This window comes from Mangifera indica, chromosome 20 (assembly GCF_011075055.1).
Source record: "Mangifera indica cultivar Alphonso chromosome 20, CATAS_Mindica_2.1, whole genome shotgun sequence".
In the NCBI taxonomy this organism is placed as follows: domain Eukaryota; kingdom Viridiplantae; phylum Streptophyta; class Magnoliopsida; order Sapindales; family Anacardiaceae; genus Mangifera; species Mangifera indica.
Genome location: NC_058156.1, coordinates 12,235,792 through 12,256,273, shown reverse-complemented (window position 1 = coordinate 12,256,273; position 20,482 = coordinate 12,235,792). Strand labels below are relative to the sequence as shown.

The window sequence follows — 20,482 nt, the reverse complement described above, 5'->3', positions numbered from 1 at the left end:
TAATATTTCAAAACGCAATATCTCACTTAAATCTCAATGAAATGAACAATAATTTGATTCAAACAAGATCACAGAAGACATACTAACCTTGTTGACCATTTTCGGTGGTCGGAGATCAAGAAAATCGTCGGAAATGGCTTCACAGTGGGCGGACAGTGGAACGCTTTTCACAGTGGGAGAAAAGTCTATTTTTTTTGAATTTGCACAGTAATTATGGGCGTTTTACAGTGGGAATTATGAAATTTTGGCTTGTTTATATAGCGGGGTATTTTAGACATTTCACAAATGTTGGGCATTTTTGCTTAAATATGAATTTTTTGGACAATTTCGCTTAAGCCCCCTTACTTTTGCCTATTTTTAATAATTTCCCTAAGAATAAATACGTCTATAGGCCATACCAAACTGTATTAGGCCAATTTTGATACAATCCACTGTGTCCACAAAGAGCAATCATTGTGAGTCATAACAGCAACCAGCCCACTGAAATTACAAGGCCTGGTGCACGATACAAGGCCTTCATTTTTATTTCCTTGAACGTTAATTCATGAGTGCATTTGTTTTACTTGTAAACAAGAACCATAAGCAATGATGTCATTGCCCCTATCCAAAATAATTATTTAATCCCCAACAAACCCCTCTTTTGTTATGCACGGTGGATTTTTCCACCATATGTTTTTTACTTTAGCCAAATGATAATGTAAAGGCATTAAATGTCTTGAAAACTTAGCTTGAAAGAAAACCACTTGTTGACTGGGGGAACGGCAAATTTCCTATAAATACCCCCTCCTCTCCTTATAAATATACACACTTCTTCATTCAAGATTTGCTCTTTGTCTCTTCACTCTAGCTTTTTTCTTCTTCTTTCGTCGCTTCGACTTAATGAGATAATAATTCTCTTTTTACAATTCGCTCATTTTGTCATTTATTTTATTATATTTATAACATCTTTTTATTTCTTTCCTGCAATAACCCCATCAATCAAATTTTTTATTTAGAATTCTCCTGTTGAACTTTCTTCCTCCATGTAGGAAACTTCCTTGAATTCAAAACCCAAAACAGGAGGCAAAATTCTTTGCTAAATACTATATATATTAGATCCATAATCACCAGAAATTATATTAAGATCAGAGTTCATATCCAAGTTTATCAACATGGGTGAAGTGAAGGTGATTGGCTCAACTTTAAGCCTTTTCTGCACAAGAATTGAATGGGCTCTCAAGCTTAAAGGGGTTGAATATGAATACATAGCAGAAGACTTAATGAACAAGAGTCCAATCCTTCTGAAATACAATTCTGTGCATAAGAAGATCCCTGTGTTGGTTCGTAATGACAAACCAATTGCTGAATCACTTGTAATTCTTGAATATATCGATGAGTTCTGGAAGGAAAAGTACCCCTTACTACCTGAAGATCCAAGTGAGAGAGCCATGGCTCGTTTCTGGGCTAAATTTGCTGATGAGAAGGTACCTGAAATTGTGTTTTAAACCTTGTTAGGTAATTTTTTTCCATTAACTTTTTGCATATAAAAGCTTCTAATGGTGTCTTTAAACTTGTTCGAAATCAGTGTGTGATGGGTGCATTCGGAGCTTGCTGGAAAGAAGGAGAAGAAAAGGACACGGCAGTGGAGTCTGCAATAGAAAATTTTGCATATCTTGAGAAGCAGATTGAAGGAAAGAAATACTTTGGAGGAGAAGAAATAGGATATCTGGATTTAGCATTGGGGTGGATTCCTCACTGGCTGAATGTAATGGAACAAGTTGGAGAAATGAAGGTGGTTGATGGTGAAAAGTTGCCATTGCTTAATGAGTGGTGTCACAACTTCATCCAAGTTCCGGTCATTTCAAAATTGTCCACTTTTCCGTCTCACAACTGCCCACTTTCCAGACTAGGATAAAGTTTAGAGCAAAACACGATTGTTTGATTCATCACTAAAATTAAAAGTTTACATGTAAAAACACTTCTAGAAAAAATATGCCAAAAGTTTAAGAGAGTGATGGTTGTACATCCTGTCGATAGCAGTATTTATCCCACAAACAATATTAATTATTTCGGTAGTATTATTCATATCTTCAATCAGTTCAAATGAGTATTTGAGTCAAACTCGAACCAATGTATTCTAACAATGACATGCTGACGTGTTATGTCTATGGAGATGATGGAAATGCAATCTTTGATCATGTGATACATATTTAAAAGGAGTGCCACCGTCTTGCTCTGTCCAAGCTTTATAACAATTTTTATCCTTTCATACGTTTTCTTATCCAACACTAAAAGGAGCCAAATGCACAACCATAAAGCCAAATGAATTCTGTATAAATTTGTGCGAGTACACAGTTTCACTTCTATCAAAACCAAGTCAAGAGAAATTAACAGATTCTTCTTGTTTTCTTTCCAGTTTTATGTCATTTATAATTTTTATGTAACTATATATGTTACCTTTTAGCTTGTGGTTTACTGAACTAGGGTTGGATTTGATTTGAATCGAACCAAATAGAGTCATTGACTCGAATCCAGAAGAAGGGAAGATTGAGGAATTGAAATTTTTTTTGCTCAAACTCAATTCGTTTTGTAACATTAAACTCTAACTAAGATAAAAAGCAACTTGATTTTGAATTCAATCCAAGTCATTAGCCAAACTCAAAGCTCTAATTCGGTTCAAAAGCAAATTGATTTTGATTCAATTAGAGTTACTAGCCGAACTTAAGACTCTAACTCAATTCGAAAGCAACTTGATTTTAAACTCAATCTAAATTATCAATAAAACTCGAACCAACTCAAATCGTCCAACCTAAATTAGTCATTACATGTTTCACCTAGATGAATCATTTCATGTTTCAGAAGCAACTTGATATTGAACTAAATCTGAGTTACTAGTTTAACTCGAAACTCTATCTTGGCTTGAAAGTAGATCGATTTTGAATTTAATCCTAATTATTAACTGAACTTAAGTCAATTCAAATTATATCCAACTTATATTAGTCATAGCATGTTTCGGAAGCAATTTGATTATTAAATAGAAATTTGCAAGTGAAGATGGACATGCTTGACAACCAAGTTTCATTCAATATTCAAATGTAATACTTAATGATTAAAAACACGAATATTATTTTAAATATTTATTTAAATGGTACACCGATCTGGTTATCTATAATCCGAACCAATCTTTTCATAAGCTCTATGCCCAATTCGAATCCAACAACATTGTCATATCTTTTAATTACAATTAAAATTAAAATTTTATATTCTTAATAACTATTTTTTTTTTAAATTTATATCATTTAATTTCGAAACCAATGTCATATCTTTTAATTACAATTAAAATTGTGCAATGATAACATCAAGGCTAAAAAGAACCTACCGTACAGCCAACATGTGCCAATGTCAAGTCCACAGAGCATCATAACATATTTCAATTCTAAATAGGTGTTAGACACTCCTCATATTAGAAAGACATTGTTCAAGGTTGACTGGTTAACCACTGGCGTGGGAGAAGAATACTACAAATATCGACCGTGCTGCTCAAAAAGTCTTGCAAAATTATAAGGACTGGCAAGATGCTATAGCCACATTGGTGCAGCTGAGAAAGTACTGCAAAATTACAAAATAACCACCCATGCATACTTTAAATCTATAAATAAATATATATTTAATATAAGTTATTATATAATTTAATAATTTTAAATTAAAAATAAAATAACACTCAATCATCTGATAATACATAAATATATACTTATTTATGTGTTCAAAATAAAAACATATAGTATTACATTTGCAAGATGAATTGAGTATAAAGTTAACCCAAATAAGATCCACTCACATCCAAAAGTACCAGCTCGTGAATTGAAACTTAAAGCTCAACTGAAAAACAATTTAACTTTTAAAGTCAATTTGAGCAATGCTCAAGCTGCCTCAAACTCAGTTTGTTTGATACATAACTTTAATCAAACAAGCAGATTGTAATCATAAATTATAATAACTATAATCAAGTTGTAAAAATTGTAATGGCTGAAGCAGTACATAATTTACACCCATCAAACAACAAACTATCAATTATCCGCTGTTAAAGCCCCCATTTCAATAACATATCTATGATACCAACACCTCTGCAATGCAATGCAATACCCAATAGCTGAATCCAAACAATTTCTCTATCGATTGCTCGTAAGTAATAATGATATATCATCTCAACTCCTTCAGCTGCAATCAATCAATCAAGACTCGCCAAAAGTTGTTCTGCTGATTCAGCTAGCCTGCCATGGCAAATGCTCCAAACACAATGAGAAGGAAATCAGGCAACATCCTATAGCAAATATTGTAATCAATAACACTTTGCATGCACAATTGGCTAAACTTTAAAAATTTGACATGATAATTTTAAATGTAAAATGGTTATACTGAAAATCTGTAACCATTGAGTTCCAGAGTGGAAAAAACCCAAAACTTCAACATTCTTTACAACAGATAATCCTCACCTCTAGTAACAAAATTGGTTATGCACTAGCACAAAGATCGGTCACTTTTCCCACTGCCACAGTTTTTCCTATAAAAAGAAAGCAAATATGTAATTTCAATGCATAAAGAGATATGAATAATCAATTGCAAAATAACATATCAATTACCTTCTGTACGAAGAGTGAACCTTCCAAGCTGTGGAAACTCTGAGAACTTCTCAATGCATATCAAGTTATTCACCTGATATAGAAGTCTTTACGATCAAACTATTTAATATAAAAAAATACTCAAATTTTTTGGTTTGGTCTCTTCTCAACTCAAATTCACAATTTATAGTCTGTAAATATAAAACTGGTAGAAATCATTTCATGTTATTAATTTTTGGAGAGGACAAAGTCCACCATTCTATTAACTCTGTCAAAGTTGCAACGTATTTTGTGTGTGATAATCAGCAAATGAGATTTAATTTTCAACTCATAGTAGACAAAAAAAGTGCATTCTTCTATATATTACCGAAAGCAAAAAACAATATATGATTACCAATTTACATTTCAAAAAAGAAGAAAAACTACTCTTTCAAGTCTAATAATCTACAAGTGAGCAAACCTGAACGCGGCATACAACAACGGCACCATTCTTCACAAAGAGAACTTTCTTTTTCATGGGTTTCTTTGTCTTTGGATCAATTTGCTGTAATAGCTCAACAATCTCACATTCCTCAACAATAGAATGAATGTGCAAGACAGCCTTATAGCCAGCAGTAAAAATTGCCTAAAAGAATAACAATATTTATAGGTTACAGATAAATAGGCATATTCACCAACAGAAAATCTAAGAAAACACAATACGCATGTTAAAGAATTTTAAATAGGAATCTAAGAAAATGAAAAACTAATGACTAAGCATACATTGTCCAGCAGCTCAAGGATCTGTAACTGGGCAACAAATTCAGTGACTGCAACTATCGGTCTGGCTGCATGGGCAGAAAATTAGGTAAGAAAATCCAAAACAAACAACAAGTTTACATTAGTAATATGCTTTTCAAACTAAAACAATACAACCAAAAGAAAGATTAAAATTGTTAACATGCATAGATTCATTAACGAAGATAAACATCAGATTGGTTAAGATGAAATAATTTAGATTATTTAATGATTCTCCCACACAATAATAACAGCCTTTATAACATCTGCTGAATGATTACGTGGAAGAATACCATAGCATAGTCAAAAAATCTTCCAGTTATAGACACCTCATTCAAAATTTCATTTTCTTTTCATGGTGCAATAAATTTTCCCCCTTTTCTGGGATAAGAAACAAAAGAAATTTTACTAAAAGTAAAAAAAATAATTGGATGTGTGCCAATAATGCACCAATAAAGCAAAACAGCACAACCCAGTCAACGGATCTCAGCCATTGGATTTCCAACAGATGTGAACATTTCAAACAGGAGAAAGGCACCTGAAAGCTTTTTCATGGATATCAGTTAATAAGAGTAATGTTTTGAAACTATTTAAATCATTGGATTAATGCATTTAAATGATTGATATTTTACTCACCAACACTTGACAGGACAAAACCAGATATTATATCCTCATCTTCAATCCCAGCCAATCTCACTCGTAGATTTTCGCCAGGCCCCGCACACCTAACCTTATCTTCATCACAGTATACAGCAATAACTTTTACTTGAGCCTGCAGAATTATTATTAAGATCCTTGACAACCATCAACGATATAAATGTATTTGAGATACAAACAAATAATAGTAATAATAATAATAAATGAACGGGTTGGAAAGTAGGTCTAGAGAAAGCACCTTATTTGGCATGACCAACAAGGAATCACCTTCACACACACTACCGGATTCTACTTTTCCCATCACAACAGTTCCCATATCTTTGAATTTGTCAATTATAGGCATCCTGCAAGTCATACATAAATATCAAATCAACAGTTCAAGCAAAGTAAATTGTTCAATATCGTTATGGGCCAACATCATCAATGTTGAACAAAAGTTTATAAATTTAAGGAATAGATCCAATCAAGAAAGATTACTGCATACCTAAATGGACCTTTAGGATCTCGTGAAGGAACCTCAATGGCATCAAGGGCTTCAAAGAGACAAGGACCATTCCACCATGGGCATACACTTTTTTGTACTCTTGTTTTCATATTTGTGCCAATCAAACCAGAGATTGGAAGAAACTGGACATCTACAAGTTTATGTAACAGGAATTTAAGCAATAAAATAAACAAATACAAGCAAGCAAATGCAATTGACTGCTGCATGTTCAACAATACAGAACAGATGACCACCTTTAAATTATATCATTGGCTAACTACCAAGTAATACATGTTCAAAATTATATCTTGTTTGACAAATTTGTAAAAAGATCAGGGTGCTTTTAAAATTTTTTAAAATGTTAATATATCCTTCAATAGTTTCAAAAATGGCAATTACACCCAAAGATCTTAATAAACCCAATAAATTAAAGATGTAAATATCATATTACAAACTATTAGCACTATAATAATATTTCAAAATATGTTGAAATGAATATGATAATTTCCGAAGGAGCAGTGACGTGGTTAGGGTTTTCTAAAGATTTTAAGGATTTATTTATGAGTTTTCAAACTTTTTTAAGGATTAAATTGTTGTGTTTAAAACATTAGAATCTGATTTGTAAATGAGTAGTTTTTTATATATTTTTTTTAAATTAATGGATGCTAAAATTGTTATTCCACCCTTACACCATTAGTTTTGATTTTGGGTGGGAAATGTTATTTATGTCATCTAGGGGTGGAAAAGTGTTTTTAGGCCAAACCTTGGGTGGGAAAATGTAATTTACTCAAATAATAATAACAAAAAATAAGTAGAAAAGAAATGCACGTAAAACTCTCCACCCTACAACTTGGTCCTCTTCCAAGGGATGGATTTCACAAAGACCCCAGACTAAGGATGATACAGAACATTGAATTAAGGCATCCCTATAAGAAAACTCTCTATGCTAGAAATATTGTAAGTAAACAGCCTATGGCTGGAAAATATGCAAGGCAATCAGATAAAACCATTTCCCTTCATCGCTTTTGAAAAATTAAAATGTTGTATAAAGATTTTTTTTTTTTTTTTGAGAACATAACTTGTTGAACAAGACAATATCTGCCAGTCCAGCAACAAAACATAAAATCATTTCTAATAGAAATTTCAGGAAACCATTAAAAAAAATACCTTTCTTCACATTGTACCCTGAGGACTTTAAGAATGGTATCATCTTTGTCTCAATTTCATCATACCTGGGGAAAAGGCCAGAATAAAGAACAAGCTAGAACAAAACAAAGACAGACAAAAACAAAAGTCATGAAGCAGGTAATAACCTCTCTTTTGACCAGTTCACGGTATGATCATCCATTTTGTTCACAACAATGAGCAGCTTAGAGACACCCAAGGTTTTAGCCAGCATCACATGTTCACGGGTCTGTCCACCTTTCTCATATCCAGTTTCAAATTCTCCTTTTCTAGCTGATATTACCTAATTAATAAAGAGTTTGTGATCATTTAAAACTCAATATGCAGGATCCTTAAAAAATATATGGAAATAAAAGATCAATACTAATTACCAGTACTCCAATATCAGCTTGAGATGCCCCACTAATCATATTTGGAACATAACTCTTGTGACCCTGAAGAATCAATAGAATCACAAGTGAAAATAGTTCTAGTACAAAATCAGAGAAATTATGTTTAAGCTACCAATCTTTTTACTGGAAAAAATAGAAACCAAATGGACCACAGCCACATTCCCAAAGGAGGAGCAAACTCTTAGGCAGTACACTTAGTAAGATGTTACAAGTTCGGAAGGATAATAGTAGAACTTTCTCGAATATAAAAATTAATAAATAATCAAGATGTAACCCTTGGCAGTTCATTGTTCAAAATCTTAAAATATAGTCCGATTATCATCCTTGTTTTCATGCTGGATATTTCTGATAAAATAATCTTTCTAGAAGGATATCAGGAATCAACACTCTTCAAGAATACACTCTGATTCTTGTCCTCCACTATACACTTAGGTCACATCCTGATTATAGCCTTGCTCTTCAGAATTTGTAGCTTTCCTTTATATATTATCCCTTTCCCTTTCTCTTATTCAATCTCACAGCAAATGCCTCAAAGTGAGTACAAGTGAAATGCATACTCTCCCAGAATAGCTAAACAAAAACACACACCAAGAAGAAATTTACTCAAGGACATGTACTATCTCAGGTGGCCAGCTAACTATTGTGAATTTAAAGAGCCAACCAGTCTTCACATATCACAGTGCTCAAGTTCAAGCCTAAATTTTATACTTATCATCAAACATATACAAATATCATAATAATAATGGAACCAAAACAATAATGCTTAAAAGAAAGTTCCTCACAGGTGCATCCAAAATTGTAAACCTAGTTGTCTCTGTTTCAAAGTGTGCTCTTCCAACTTCTACTGTTTTACCCTACAGCAGTAAACATCCAAAAATTATGTTACATCAGTAATTCAATATCTTACAAACATGTTAGTAATTCTAACTAACTGGAGGGGATGGAAAAAAATTTCAACCGCCTTTAAAAAAATAAAGATTATCATGGACCCTGAAATTGCCAAACTTTTAATCATAATCAGACCTTGATCCTCTCCTCTTCATTAGTGTCCATAATATATGCCATATACCTAGCATGTAGACAAAGGTTGAAATCAGCCAAGGATAATCTAAAACAGAATAGAGTAAGTATAAAGTCAAGTAGCTGATCAAACATTCTCAAAAAGAAATTTGACTTCAAATTGAATTAGCAATTATATCATTGACAAAACTAAAATTGCATGGGAGATAGGATAATTCAGTAGTTAAAAACATAGGAATAGTATGGAATCCCAAAGAGTTGCATAATATTCAGCAAAAATAATTGAAATGTCAAAGAATAAATTTAAAACAAAAGTCAAGCGCATGTTACAAAAAAGGGAAATATTAGAGAATAAATATTAGCATTAAAAAAATTCTTTAAAGATAAGAGATTTTCAAGTGTTATTAATATGATATTAGAATGTGAGAAAATATTTGAGAAATAAACACACAGATGCTCTCTTTTTAGATCTGGGTGAAGTAGAGATCTGTACCAAGCTCAGAGGATGTAGTACCTATATTTTTTTTGCTGGGAAACAAAAATAATTGCATTCAAACAACAAAAGATTCAAAAATAATGGACGAGCAAACCACACAGAGTAGGTTTAGCTTTCTGTATATACCTGAGATAGGTCATTCACCATACCAAAAGCATTAAATCAAACAAGAACCTAGAAAAGACCCATTATATTCCAAAAAAGAACCATAAAAAATGGATGTACTACCTAGATTGCTATTCAATCCATTACATTTTAAACAGCACCACCCCATGATTCAAAAATATTTTACAGCTTGTCACACACTGTCATAAATGCACATTATTTTAAACAAAAAATATTATATTTACTTACAATCAGGGAAAAAGGCTAATTTATGTAGAAGATATAGTCTTCAAGTATATTTGTCTTGTGCAAAATTAACCTCCAAGTAGATATAAAATCAATAAAATACACAGACAAGAACAAATAATGGCATTCAAAGGCATAAATAGAAACCAAGCCAATCCAAGCATTGATGTCACTAAAGTAAATTGTGTGAGAAACACACAGATAGGGAATTCTGACAAGACATAACAAAAGTAAAAGCCAATGTGTACTTGTGTACTCCTGCACAGACAGAGCAGCAGTAAAATAGCCAATGTGAAATCTCACCAGCTTTCCCTACTTTTGTCCTTCGCTTCTTTCTCATACTTTTGGATTGTACGGTCATCAACCTGACCACTAAGGAATAGTATTTGACCTCCGGTTGTGGACTTACCAGCATCTGTTTTCCAGATACAAGAAATGAGAATTCAATCATATAGATGACAGGTGGGAACTAATTTATATAGCTAAAAAACTAAACGTCTGTATTAATTTAATTTTCATTATTGTTTGGCAGATGAATTAATTTAGAAGAAAAAAGCAGTATCTGTTCATTGACAAGAAAAAATAAATTCAATGTCTGTCAAACCATCTTCAATCACAGAAAGTCATTAACAAGACCAAGAGAAATGAATAACACAGATCTACAACATCAAATTAACATTATGGTACAAAATTCAGACAGCAGTGCAGGCTCAGAGAATGATAACAAGAAAAAATATCCTACTCGCAATGTTGCCAGATGACTTTCATAACATCTTGTATATCAAGTATTGACAAGCATAAAATCTCTCTGACCAATAAAAAGGAGCAAGAGAAATAACTTCATAAAAATTCATGTCAGTAGGATCACTTTTTACATGAAAGATTCCGAGAGATGTATTCACTTAAAACGCATTTTAAGTCATAAATATTTGAATTCATAATGGCAACCATATACAAGCAACTTAGTCATGCGTCATTCATATTGCATTGACAAAACCAGCTTAAATTAATTAGAAGGCACAAAACAAAAAGAACCAAGGATCAATCATTTGGCATAGACACCAGGTTTAATATACAGCAGATAGTTATGGAGAAGTGACGGTGTAACTATGCCTCACCAGAAACAGATTACTACTGAACAAACATTTCATGACAGTAAGTTACATTCATATTGTACATTTTGGGTAAAATTAGCCAACCTACATAAATTAAAACCATATAATCAATCATGTCATCTCTTTCTCTCAAAATAAAAACATCAAGTTAATCAACTCACCAACATGACCAATAAATACAACATTCAAGTGTCGCTTCTTAGTTACTTCAGCCTCCTCCAGTTCAACATCCTGTGGTGCAGATATTTCCTTGTCTTTCACTACAAATAAACGTAAAACAATGAACATGAGAAAGCAAATTGTCGCTATAACAGAGGGACACAATGCCTGCCAGCCTGCCTTGTGAAGTACTAGACTAGTAGAAGGGAACAAAATTAAACATCATGAAAACTAAAGCAAAGCAATATAAATTTTTATAGAACCTTTTGGCTCAGGATTAATAGCGTGAGAAATTGTGTGCACCTCCTCCTTTGGATCTGACACCACCAAAATAGTTTTTTTAAGAGGATATCTCTACATCAAACTCAAATGATACACATTATCCATTTCCATCTTCATTTGCAAGCATAAGAAATGTGCATAAGAATATAAAATGGCTGTCATCTTACATGAAATGCTGAGTTATGGTTATGGTTGTTTTCATGAAATTTTCAAAGAAAATTCAGAAAAAATCAGCACAACAATTTGAAATGAAGTTTAAAACTTCTGAGGTGAAAAATGAAGTAATTACTACAGTAGCAAAGTACAAAGCCAAACAGAGCTGGTCTGTACTTTCCTAATAAATCAAACATGATAAACCATCTCAAGAAGAGACAAAAGTGCAGGGAAACTAACATTGAAGGAAGTTGGTTTCTAAAGTAATCTCCACCCATTTAAGAGTTCTACCATGCATGATTGCTGGATCACAAATCAACAATGCATCTACATTATCAGCACATTTAACAATAAATCATGTAACTTGAAATGCTATCACATGATTGAAACCAATTAAACCCAACAGGAACTTTTCTACATGATAAATGACAGAATTCTCAAAATACGAGGTGAAGAACTCAAGGAAGTCAATTTACCTTAAGTAAGCTCCAATTATTTACCCAAAAACGGGTTTAAAAATTAGATAAGAATCACAGTTAAATGTATAATTCACCCACCTAAGGGTGTACATGGGTACACTTTGACGCATTTTGGCTGAAATCCAAAACATTTTTAATTGACTGAAGAAGTTGTAATATATCATTGGAAGTGTAACAATAGCCATAACTGAAAACTAAATTAAACTAAGTCAATGAACAGGTGCGAAATGCAAGATTCTCTTTCAAGGACACATGAACTTTCTTGAAATGAACTAAATGAACATAAAACTGCTGAAACAAAATCCAATTGTCCTACCAACCTTCCTCCATCTTATCATCCTTATCAACTACTTCAGGCTTTGCCCTTTCAGGATTGGGCACCCCATTATTCTCTTCTGCTAAGATGAAATATAAGCATTGAAACATGAGAAAAGCATGATACAAAATTCAACCCAACTTAAAATACACAATAAGGATCTAACACTACCTGCTGAATCAAGCTGTAATGCACGGATATCCTCCTCAATATCTACGAATAGGGAAAAAAACAGAAAAACTCATACAAGTTAATTACAACATTTCTCATCCTATCTCAGGAGGTACTCTCCATACAGTTGCATGCACAGGTAGAACAAGAATAAACTGGAATCACTCAACAATACATCAAAGAACTCATTTGAAAAAAAAACGCATAAAACCCATAATTACAAAAAAATCTCAGATAATCCAAGCCTAAACGCAAAGCATTTACAGCTAACGTTTCAGAAATCACAACGACAACATTAAAAATTAGCCAAAATTTAAAAAAAAAAAATTATGGCAATTATATTTAACTTGATACGAGAGGTACAAGCCAAGCTAGATCAGAAGAAAGACCGATCAATATTTAAACAACATATTCAACAAAAGAAATAATCTTAAACATAAATAAAAAATAAAAACCAAATATATACTCCAGCGAGGGAGAAAAATCAGAAAGTGAAATAAGACAGAGAGAGATGAGCACGAGAAGAACGTACCCATAGTGACGACAAGAGCGTGAGGATGCAGAATTAGGGTTTTCTGAAAGAAAAGATGTATGCAAAAGACGAGAAGTGAGGCGGGCAGTAATGTTTGTTCTCAAAGCTTACCCTGACGGCTTAACCATAGCGTAGAGTGCTGATATGATATGGGACTAAACTGTTTAAAATAAAAATAATGGGACTTAGTCACTAAAAAGCAATGACAACTTTTTTTTGACTTCGATTATATTATTTAGCCAAAGTTGAGTTTGATATTAAAAATAGTTCAAACAATATTGTATTGATATATATTAATAAAATTAATGTTATTTTAATCATTTTAAATTGAATTTCCCTAAGGTTATGAGTATGACAATCGAATCCCACTAAATTTGAGCTTCCTCTGTATAAAAGAAACTTGTTTCAAGTTTTATTAATCCAAGTTAGCATTCGAGCTCAAAGTAGTGCGGATAGGATCTAACTATGGCTCATATCATAACTTTGAGGGGGATTCAAGATCGTTCCTATTCAAAAAATTATAAGGAAGTGAAAATTGTTTTGAATCGCTTCATAATAGATATGGGGTTTGGGCCCAGAATTCACGGGCAATTCCGTATCAGCCCAATGAGTCCACAGTACTATATGGCCTTTTATTATGTAGGCCCAATAATTAAAAGTAAAAATTGCAAAGACAAATTCCAATTGTTCACGGAAGATTCTTTATTTCATCACAATCGAGCAAGTGTCAGTGACTTGAAGATTGATCTTGATTTTTAAAAAAAAAAAAATATATATATATATATATATATATATATATACTATTTTTGGTACTAGAGCAAAACACGTAATCATACCACAGCCTGGAAAATGTTATCAGCCTTGCACAATATGAGATCTAAACCTAGATATAGTGGCTGGGATCTTCTATTTCGTTTCCAATTTCAGTTAACCTACTCAACACCCACATCTCATCATCAGGGCACCAGATACTGTTAGTTCTATATTGGATTGGTGATGTGCCACGGTAACAACTTAAGAGAATAATAGCAACTGTAGAGAATCATTAGAAAAAACGCAGAGTTTAGAGGCAGTCACTGGCAAAGGAGCGTGAAGAGTGGGACCTGAGTTGTCAAATCAACGTCCCTTTTGTCTGCTAAAATTAAAATTTTATTTCAACTACCATTCGTTCATATCTGACTTTTCTTTCTTTTTCTACTGACACGTGTCAGTTCATATGGCCATGCTTCAATATCTCGCGAGTTGTAAGCATTTTTGAAATATGTCATCTTTGTTTCTTCTCATTTTAGAAAGGGTTAATACAATAATCTCCACTCTTAAACCTTGTATTCCAAAAAACTTCTTTCCAGCAAATTCATTTGTAAGTTGAGAAAAAGACTTGGCCTACATCATATTTGTAAGTTACAAATATGAATCAGGGGTTCACATCTTCATGTCACATTTTTTACTAGTGTAAATTCTTACAATTAAAGGAAGAAAAATTTTTAATATTTAATTATCGTTTCAGTATTATAATTAATAAAAGTATATATACTTAAAATAAACATCAAATTAAAAACTAATAATAATATATAACGGTTTAATTAGGGGATTTTAAAACCCAAAATTTAGTTTCACCTTCACAATGAAACTCCTCATCCTCAATAATGTTTCCTCAATTAAGACTCCTTGTCAACTTATAAACACACGTATAAACTTGAACCCGACAGGTTATCCATGCACAACAAATGCTATACTCGTATACTTACAAGTTACAACAATATAAATGTGTATGAAATGATTTTCTAGTCTTTATTTAAGGAAAATAACTGAAAAATAATCCAAAATGTGGAAAGTTATTGTGTACAGTTGAGCAAAACCGCCGGGGCTGTTTAGCATGTGCATAACAAAACACAAGGGGGGGAGTCTCTTGAATTTACCCTTTTACAATTACTGACTTCGGACAACGAAATCTAGGGCAAGTAAAGAAGGTTTTAGAGTAAAGATAGCTTTCTTTATTCTATAACGCTAGACGGAGTTTTAATGGTAAAGCTTTTGACAATTTGCAGAGAAGGGATCATCACTGTTCACCGTACAAGTGGAGTGAAAATGAAATAAAAAACGATAAAATGAGCTTTATTTTTGACAGTGCATGTGATAAACACATCAACAACACCAACAGGAGCACGAGGGAATCTATGGAGCCGGTTCCCAAGACTTTTCGTGGTTGAGTTGAGGCAAAGCAACAGCTCTCTCTCTCTCTTTCTGCCGACCACCATTATTTTTCATATACCTACACTTAGCACTATAAATTGCCTCCTATCAACCTCATCTCCATACCAAAGTTGCTTGGTTTCAAACCACTGGCTCTTCTTGTTGGTTTTGTAGGGTTTCTGATAGGTTTCAATGATGGTTCTTGACTTTTTTTCATTTTAATGGATAGTCTTGGATTTTTTTTTTCTCTAGGGTTCAGCTGGTTGTTACAGGTATGTTTTGAAGCAGTCTAGGGTTTTTCTTCCTGTATAGGATACTGTTAGTTTAATTAGTTTGGTGTTGACTTGGAATTAGCTGTTTAGGGTTTTCATAGATAGCCTGGATCTATGGAGTTCATTCTTTAATGATTCAAGCTGCAGGCGTAGCCCTCTTTATCTTTCTCTGTCTCTTTCTTTATCTTCTTTAATTTGAGAAAGAAGTAGAGATCTTGTAACCTGCTTATTGTTGGTAGTGAACTGATCTTGACTAGGGTTTTGTTTCTTCTTTCCTTCTATTCCTTCTTCATCCCTGCGGTGGATTTCCTGGGTTATCGCCTTGTTTTATCTAGCTCATCCCTGTTATTTCTTTTTCTTCTTACTGTTCTTGATTCAAAAATATAGATCAGGCAATCTTCTCTATACAGGAGGAGAGAAGCTTTATATATGTTTATTTTCTCACTTATTAAATGTTAAATCTTAAACAAACAATTACCTGATAGAACAAGAATTCGGTGGGCATGGTATATTTGCAAATAGTATTCAAAGAGGCAATGGATTTTAATGATGTTAGGAGTTGTAGCTGATGATTAGGGTTTAAGAGAGTTTGGTGAAGAAGAGGAGGTTTAAAGAGTGGAGCTCCTTGAAGTCCAATAGAGGGTCATGCAGGGTTAATTTAGCTGCTGAGCTATGGATCCCACAGCCCTATCCCCTATTATTTTGGATAGGCTTGTGGCTTGCATATCCCAGGAGCTGCATTACCCAGAAGTTAGATCCTTGTTTGGATTGAAGGGAGCTCTACACTTGTCTCTCTTTCATTATATTCTTCCTCTAAATGTTTATATATAAATAATGAGCTTGTTTTTTAATGGTGTTTTCTGCGAAGTACTCGTTTGTTTTGCAGATCATAGTGCTTTGGGAGGTGATTCATGAGACACAACGTGAAGTTGACAAGTTTACTTGTTTCTGGTGGACATGTGAACTCCTGTTACACAATTCAATGATGTATTCTTATTTGTCATGTCATTTGGGTAATTAATCAAATGTTTTGTTGTAATTAGGTAGAGATTTACTAATGCGAAACGAATGGTGTATTTTGTTGATGTTTGTTGCAGCTTTTCAATGGCTTTGTTTATGGATATTTTGTTATTTTTCAGTTGTGCTGTGTGTGGATTTAGCTCCTACGGGTAAATAATGTTGGTTGAGTTGACAGAGGTTCGTGATGGAAAAAATTCACATTTTGCATGTTTTAGGTTTGAAATTATAATTACAATATTGTTAATACTTTTAATTAGTTTTTATCGTTTAGAGGTAGGGGTGGACTTATCAGAGATGGGGTCCTAGTTTTATTACCTGGAGGAAACACCAGGGTATCCATGTACGATATCGATTACATATGCGATTTTTTTTTTTTTCGATGAATCATTATCAAATTTTAAATTAATTATAAGTAATATTAATAATAAATACTTAATCAATATTCTTTTTCTTCCGTATCTCAAAAAACGTATACAAATCCATCCGTGTTTAGGGGTATAAATTTATTTTTTATCACTAAAATTGTTTCCGCTTGCCAATATATGATCTTTTTTCTCGGTGACTTTCACAAATCAAGACCAACAAAACAAATAAAATTCATGGTTGAAAGATTTTTGGGGTCATTAATTAATTTTATGAATCAAATAAAAACCAAAAAAATTTACAGTGGAAGTTAACTTACAAAACACACCCCAAATCAATGATTCCCATTTGAAATTTTGCCTTTTACATATTAAGTATGACAATGATCTTAACATTAACTTTTCATGATAAATAGACCTAGAAAATAAAACGCCTATGATTTTCACCATCCTTGACCAGGTGAAACAAGTTCCAAAAATATTATTTCAATACCAGTTGGAACACCAGGTTACCATTGTCCAAACCAAACAATTAAACTGACATTTCTTCTAATCAAATTAGATCACAAAGACCATAAACCATATGATAAATGAGCTAATGTTTCCTACTCATTACACATCTGCATTTTGACTTCACATGGTGAAATTCACTTTAACATAAAGATTTTTTTCTTTTTTGAGTTAATGGTGAGAACAGAGCTCACCAAAGAACCAAAAATAGAACTAAAAGTAGCTAATCTTGTACCTAAGGTCTTCTAGGAATCCATAACGAACCAAAACTGCAGAATGATGGATGGAAAATGGCAACCATTTCTTGGTTATGCACCACTTTACTGGATGGAAAATGGCAACCATTTCTTGGTTATGCACCACTTTACTTGAACTCAACTTTTCTATGGGACCCTGTATCACAACCAACAAACAAAAAACCAGAGGCATAATCACCTATAGGTCAAGAAAAGTAATGGTAAATGTTTTGGTGATTCAGAGGTAAAAAAACATAATATTTCCCAATGCACTAAATAATTCTCGGACAACATTTATAAACTAGACTATCTTGCACAACTAATGACACATCACTGCCTCAGGTCCAAATCAAATGCTATTTCAACAAAAGAGACCGCTTACCATCCTTATTGCGACAAAGAACCTTTGTCCATATCAACATCCAAGTTCCAACCTCTGAATAGGTAGGATTAAGAAATAAGTTAGCTGCAAAACAGTACCAAAATATTTTACTTAAGGCAAATGAAGATTACCTCTCAGCAGCTTCTTGCCTCAATTCCTCTATCTGACTTTCAATTTTAGCACATGCAGCTTGGATTTCTATATTTTTTGCACAAAGCTCCTTCCATTGCATGGACAAAGCATTAAGCTCATATGCACTGTTTTGCTGACCATTCCAGAGAAATGAACATATGGATTGATCAGAAAAGTAATTTTTTCTTCTTCTTCTTCTTAAACACCCATAAACCAAACACAACAAAATATTGAAACACAACAAGGATGGTGAGAAAGATATATAATCACCTGGTGGTATTTTCTTTCACGGTTTACGGCTTCAATCTTTTCATTTTGTTCATGTGCTAATCTTTGCATTCTACAAAGAGATAATTCAACTGCTAAAGTAAATTATAACACCAGAATGATCATATCATTTCACAATGAGTTAACTTAGAAAGATATACTTCAAGGGTTTGCTTAATGATGAGATTATATGAAAACATGTCTCAAAATTATTTTATTAATATGGTATAGCACTATAGTTTATGACAAAAATTTGAGTCATACCAAAATGATTTCTTTAACTAAACTTCTTTCACCTTCTTCACTTGACACACAAGACAAACTTATGGTGTGTTCTCTAACATTTTCGATTTACCACTTTCATTTCTTGTACACTGGTATGTTTAGGGAGTTTAGATGAGTTTCTTATATTGGACATCAGTTGATTCAGATTAATATAGCTAATCCCGTCAGTTCACAATTTTAGTTCCATATTGGTATGCTGTTGATCATAGGAATATATAAAATTAAAATCTGAACATTCCAAAATGCAGAAGCATGTGTCAAGCACATTAGGAAACATTGAAAGGTGCACCACAATAAAACATTTACAGGCGCAACAACGTTACACCATTAAACTTGCCAAAAGATAAACATTAATACAAACTACAAACCTGGATAAGAATGCTTCCAATTGTTGGTTGTGCTGCTTCCAGACATCAGGACCGTATTTAGACATCAACTCCAAGTTTTCCAGCCTAGAAATCCATAAATCCATATAACAGGATGTCAATTCTAAAAGCATACAAACTAATAAGAATATATGGGTTAAGGAGGCAACATAATACAGGAGTAAGAAAAAAAAATTCCAAAGGAATAAAAAATTGCAAAGAAAATACTCAAATTTAGACTAGTTTTGAATAGAAATTACAACAACAATGATGAGTTGCATATATGAAATATTAAACAGTAATTATTGACACATAATCAGAGATAATGCATTTTACCATATGATATGAATCCACACCTTTTTACCAAACTTGAGAAGAACTTCTAAACAGTTCATTAACAACACCAGAATGTCACTGCATGGATATTGCTTTTTTTTAGTGAATTTCATCTCACCTGATCACTTGATGCTGCGACAAGCGCTGAGCTTTCTGAAGTACCTGCTTCCAAGCAGATTCATCGTTTCTCTTATTCACAGGCAGCATTTCCAATTGATACCGTGTTGTATCAAGAATCCCAGGCGGCTTCCCAGCTCTTACACGCTCGTACTCTTTTGCAAGCATAGGATGATTCTGTAACCCAAATTAAAGCCACACAATCACACAGGCCATAAAACTTCCTTGAAATTACATCTTCCACCAATAATGAAGCATCCTCCTCCACACCATCAGTAACCTTACTAGCACTTACTCTTATATCACACTAAATCTTAACAAATTCTTTGTTTTAATTTTTTCTTTTTCTTAAATTCTTTATTTTCCTATTTATTTATTAGTTTTACACAGCAAGGAAACATTGTTCGAAACCCTAAGAAGAAGAGATACGAAAGATTGACCTGGAAACTAAACTTGGCGAGAGGAGGCAGGTCTTTGAGAAAGTCAGAGGGCTTTTTTGAGCTACGACGCATCTCTTGCTCGACCATGCGGTCGACCTCGTCTTTGACTCTGGAATCACCGTAGTCGTCGTCGATGTACGGTAATGCGTCGATGATTTCTGCGTTCCATGGGCGGGAGGCATCCGGTGGAGCCTCTAGCATCAGGACATCTCCGTTGTTGGTATTGCTCACCATTGAAGCTCAGTGATAGAGCACAGAAAGAAAGACGGGGTGTTTTTGTTTGATGTTTGCGAGGACTATTTTCAGAGTTTCATGATGTTTTAAGGGTGCCATTGTGCGCTTCAAGAAATATCAAACTTTTTGTAGAAGGACATTGCTTTCAAAAACTGAAAAATAAC

General features: G+C 33.3%; 3 protein-coding genes across 9 annotated transcripts; 1 reads left to right on the top strand and 2 right to left on the bottom strand.

The window, feature by feature from the left end:
* The first annotated feature begins 808 nt into the window (after positions 1-808).
* LOC123204692 (glutathione transferase GST 23-like) lies at positions 809-1,909 on the top strand. Its single transcript, XM_044621483.1, has 2 exons — positions 809-1,463; positions 1,565-1,909. Exons 1-2 carry the CDS (start codon positions 1,152-1,154, stop codon positions 1,892-1,894), a joined length of 642 nt encoding a protein of 213 aa, XP_044477418.1. The 5' UTR covers positions 809-1,151; the 3' UTR covers positions 1,895-1,909.
* Positions 1,910-3,836: 1,927 nt separating this feature from the next.
* Positions 3,837-13,377, bottom strand: LOC123204511 (eukaryotic peptide chain release factor GTP-binding subunit ERF3A-like). Of its 7 annotated transcripts, none has more exons than XM_044621205.1 (20): positions 13,168-13,377; positions 12,636-12,677; positions 12,469-12,546; positions 11,910-11,972; positions 11,498-11,551; positions 11,237-11,335; positions 10,264-10,375; positions 9,117-9,162; positions 8,876-8,947; positions 8,073-8,135; positions 7,830-7,984; positions 7,684-7,748; positions 6,517-6,667; positions 6,271-6,376; positions 6,012-6,147; positions 5,361-5,425; positions 5,059-5,223; positions 4,620-4,692; positions 4,473-4,540; positions 3,837-4,300 (listed from the first exon to the last, which is right to left on the bottom strand). In XM_044621205.1, the coding sequence occupies exons 1-19, from the start codon at positions 13,169-13,171 to the stop codon at positions 4,491-4,493; spliced, it is 1,599 nt and encodes a 532-aa protein (XP_044477140.1). In that variant the 5' UTR covers positions 13,172-13,377; the 3' UTR covers positions 3,837-4,300; positions 4,473-4,490. The 7 variants fall into 7 exon arrangements, with proteins under 7 accessions (XP_044477140.1, XP_044477139.1, XP_044477138.1 ...); XM_044621204.1 differs by having other exon boundaries at positions 3,837-4,265; XM_044621203.1 differs by having other exon boundaries at positions 3,837-4,250; positions 13,168-13,375.
* A 4,074-nt stretch (positions 13,378-17,451) lies between these two features.
* On the bottom strand, positions 17,452-20,426 carry LOC123204526 (pre-mRNA-splicing factor SPF27 homolog). Its single transcript, XM_044621234.1, has 8 exons — positions 20,085-20,426; positions 19,646-19,821; positions 19,195-19,278; positions 18,545-18,614; positions 18,274-18,407; positions 18,143-18,196; positions 17,885-17,917; positions 17,452-17,840 (listed from the first exon to the last, which is right to left on the bottom strand). The coding sequence occupies exons 1-6, from the start codon at positions 20,316-20,318 to the stop codon at positions 18,148-18,150; spliced, it is 747 nt and encodes a 248-aa protein (XP_044477169.1). The 5' UTR covers positions 20,319-20,426; the 3' UTR covers positions 17,452-17,840; positions 17,885-17,917; positions 18,143-18,147.
* Positions 20,427-20,482: the final 56 nt, after the last annotated feature.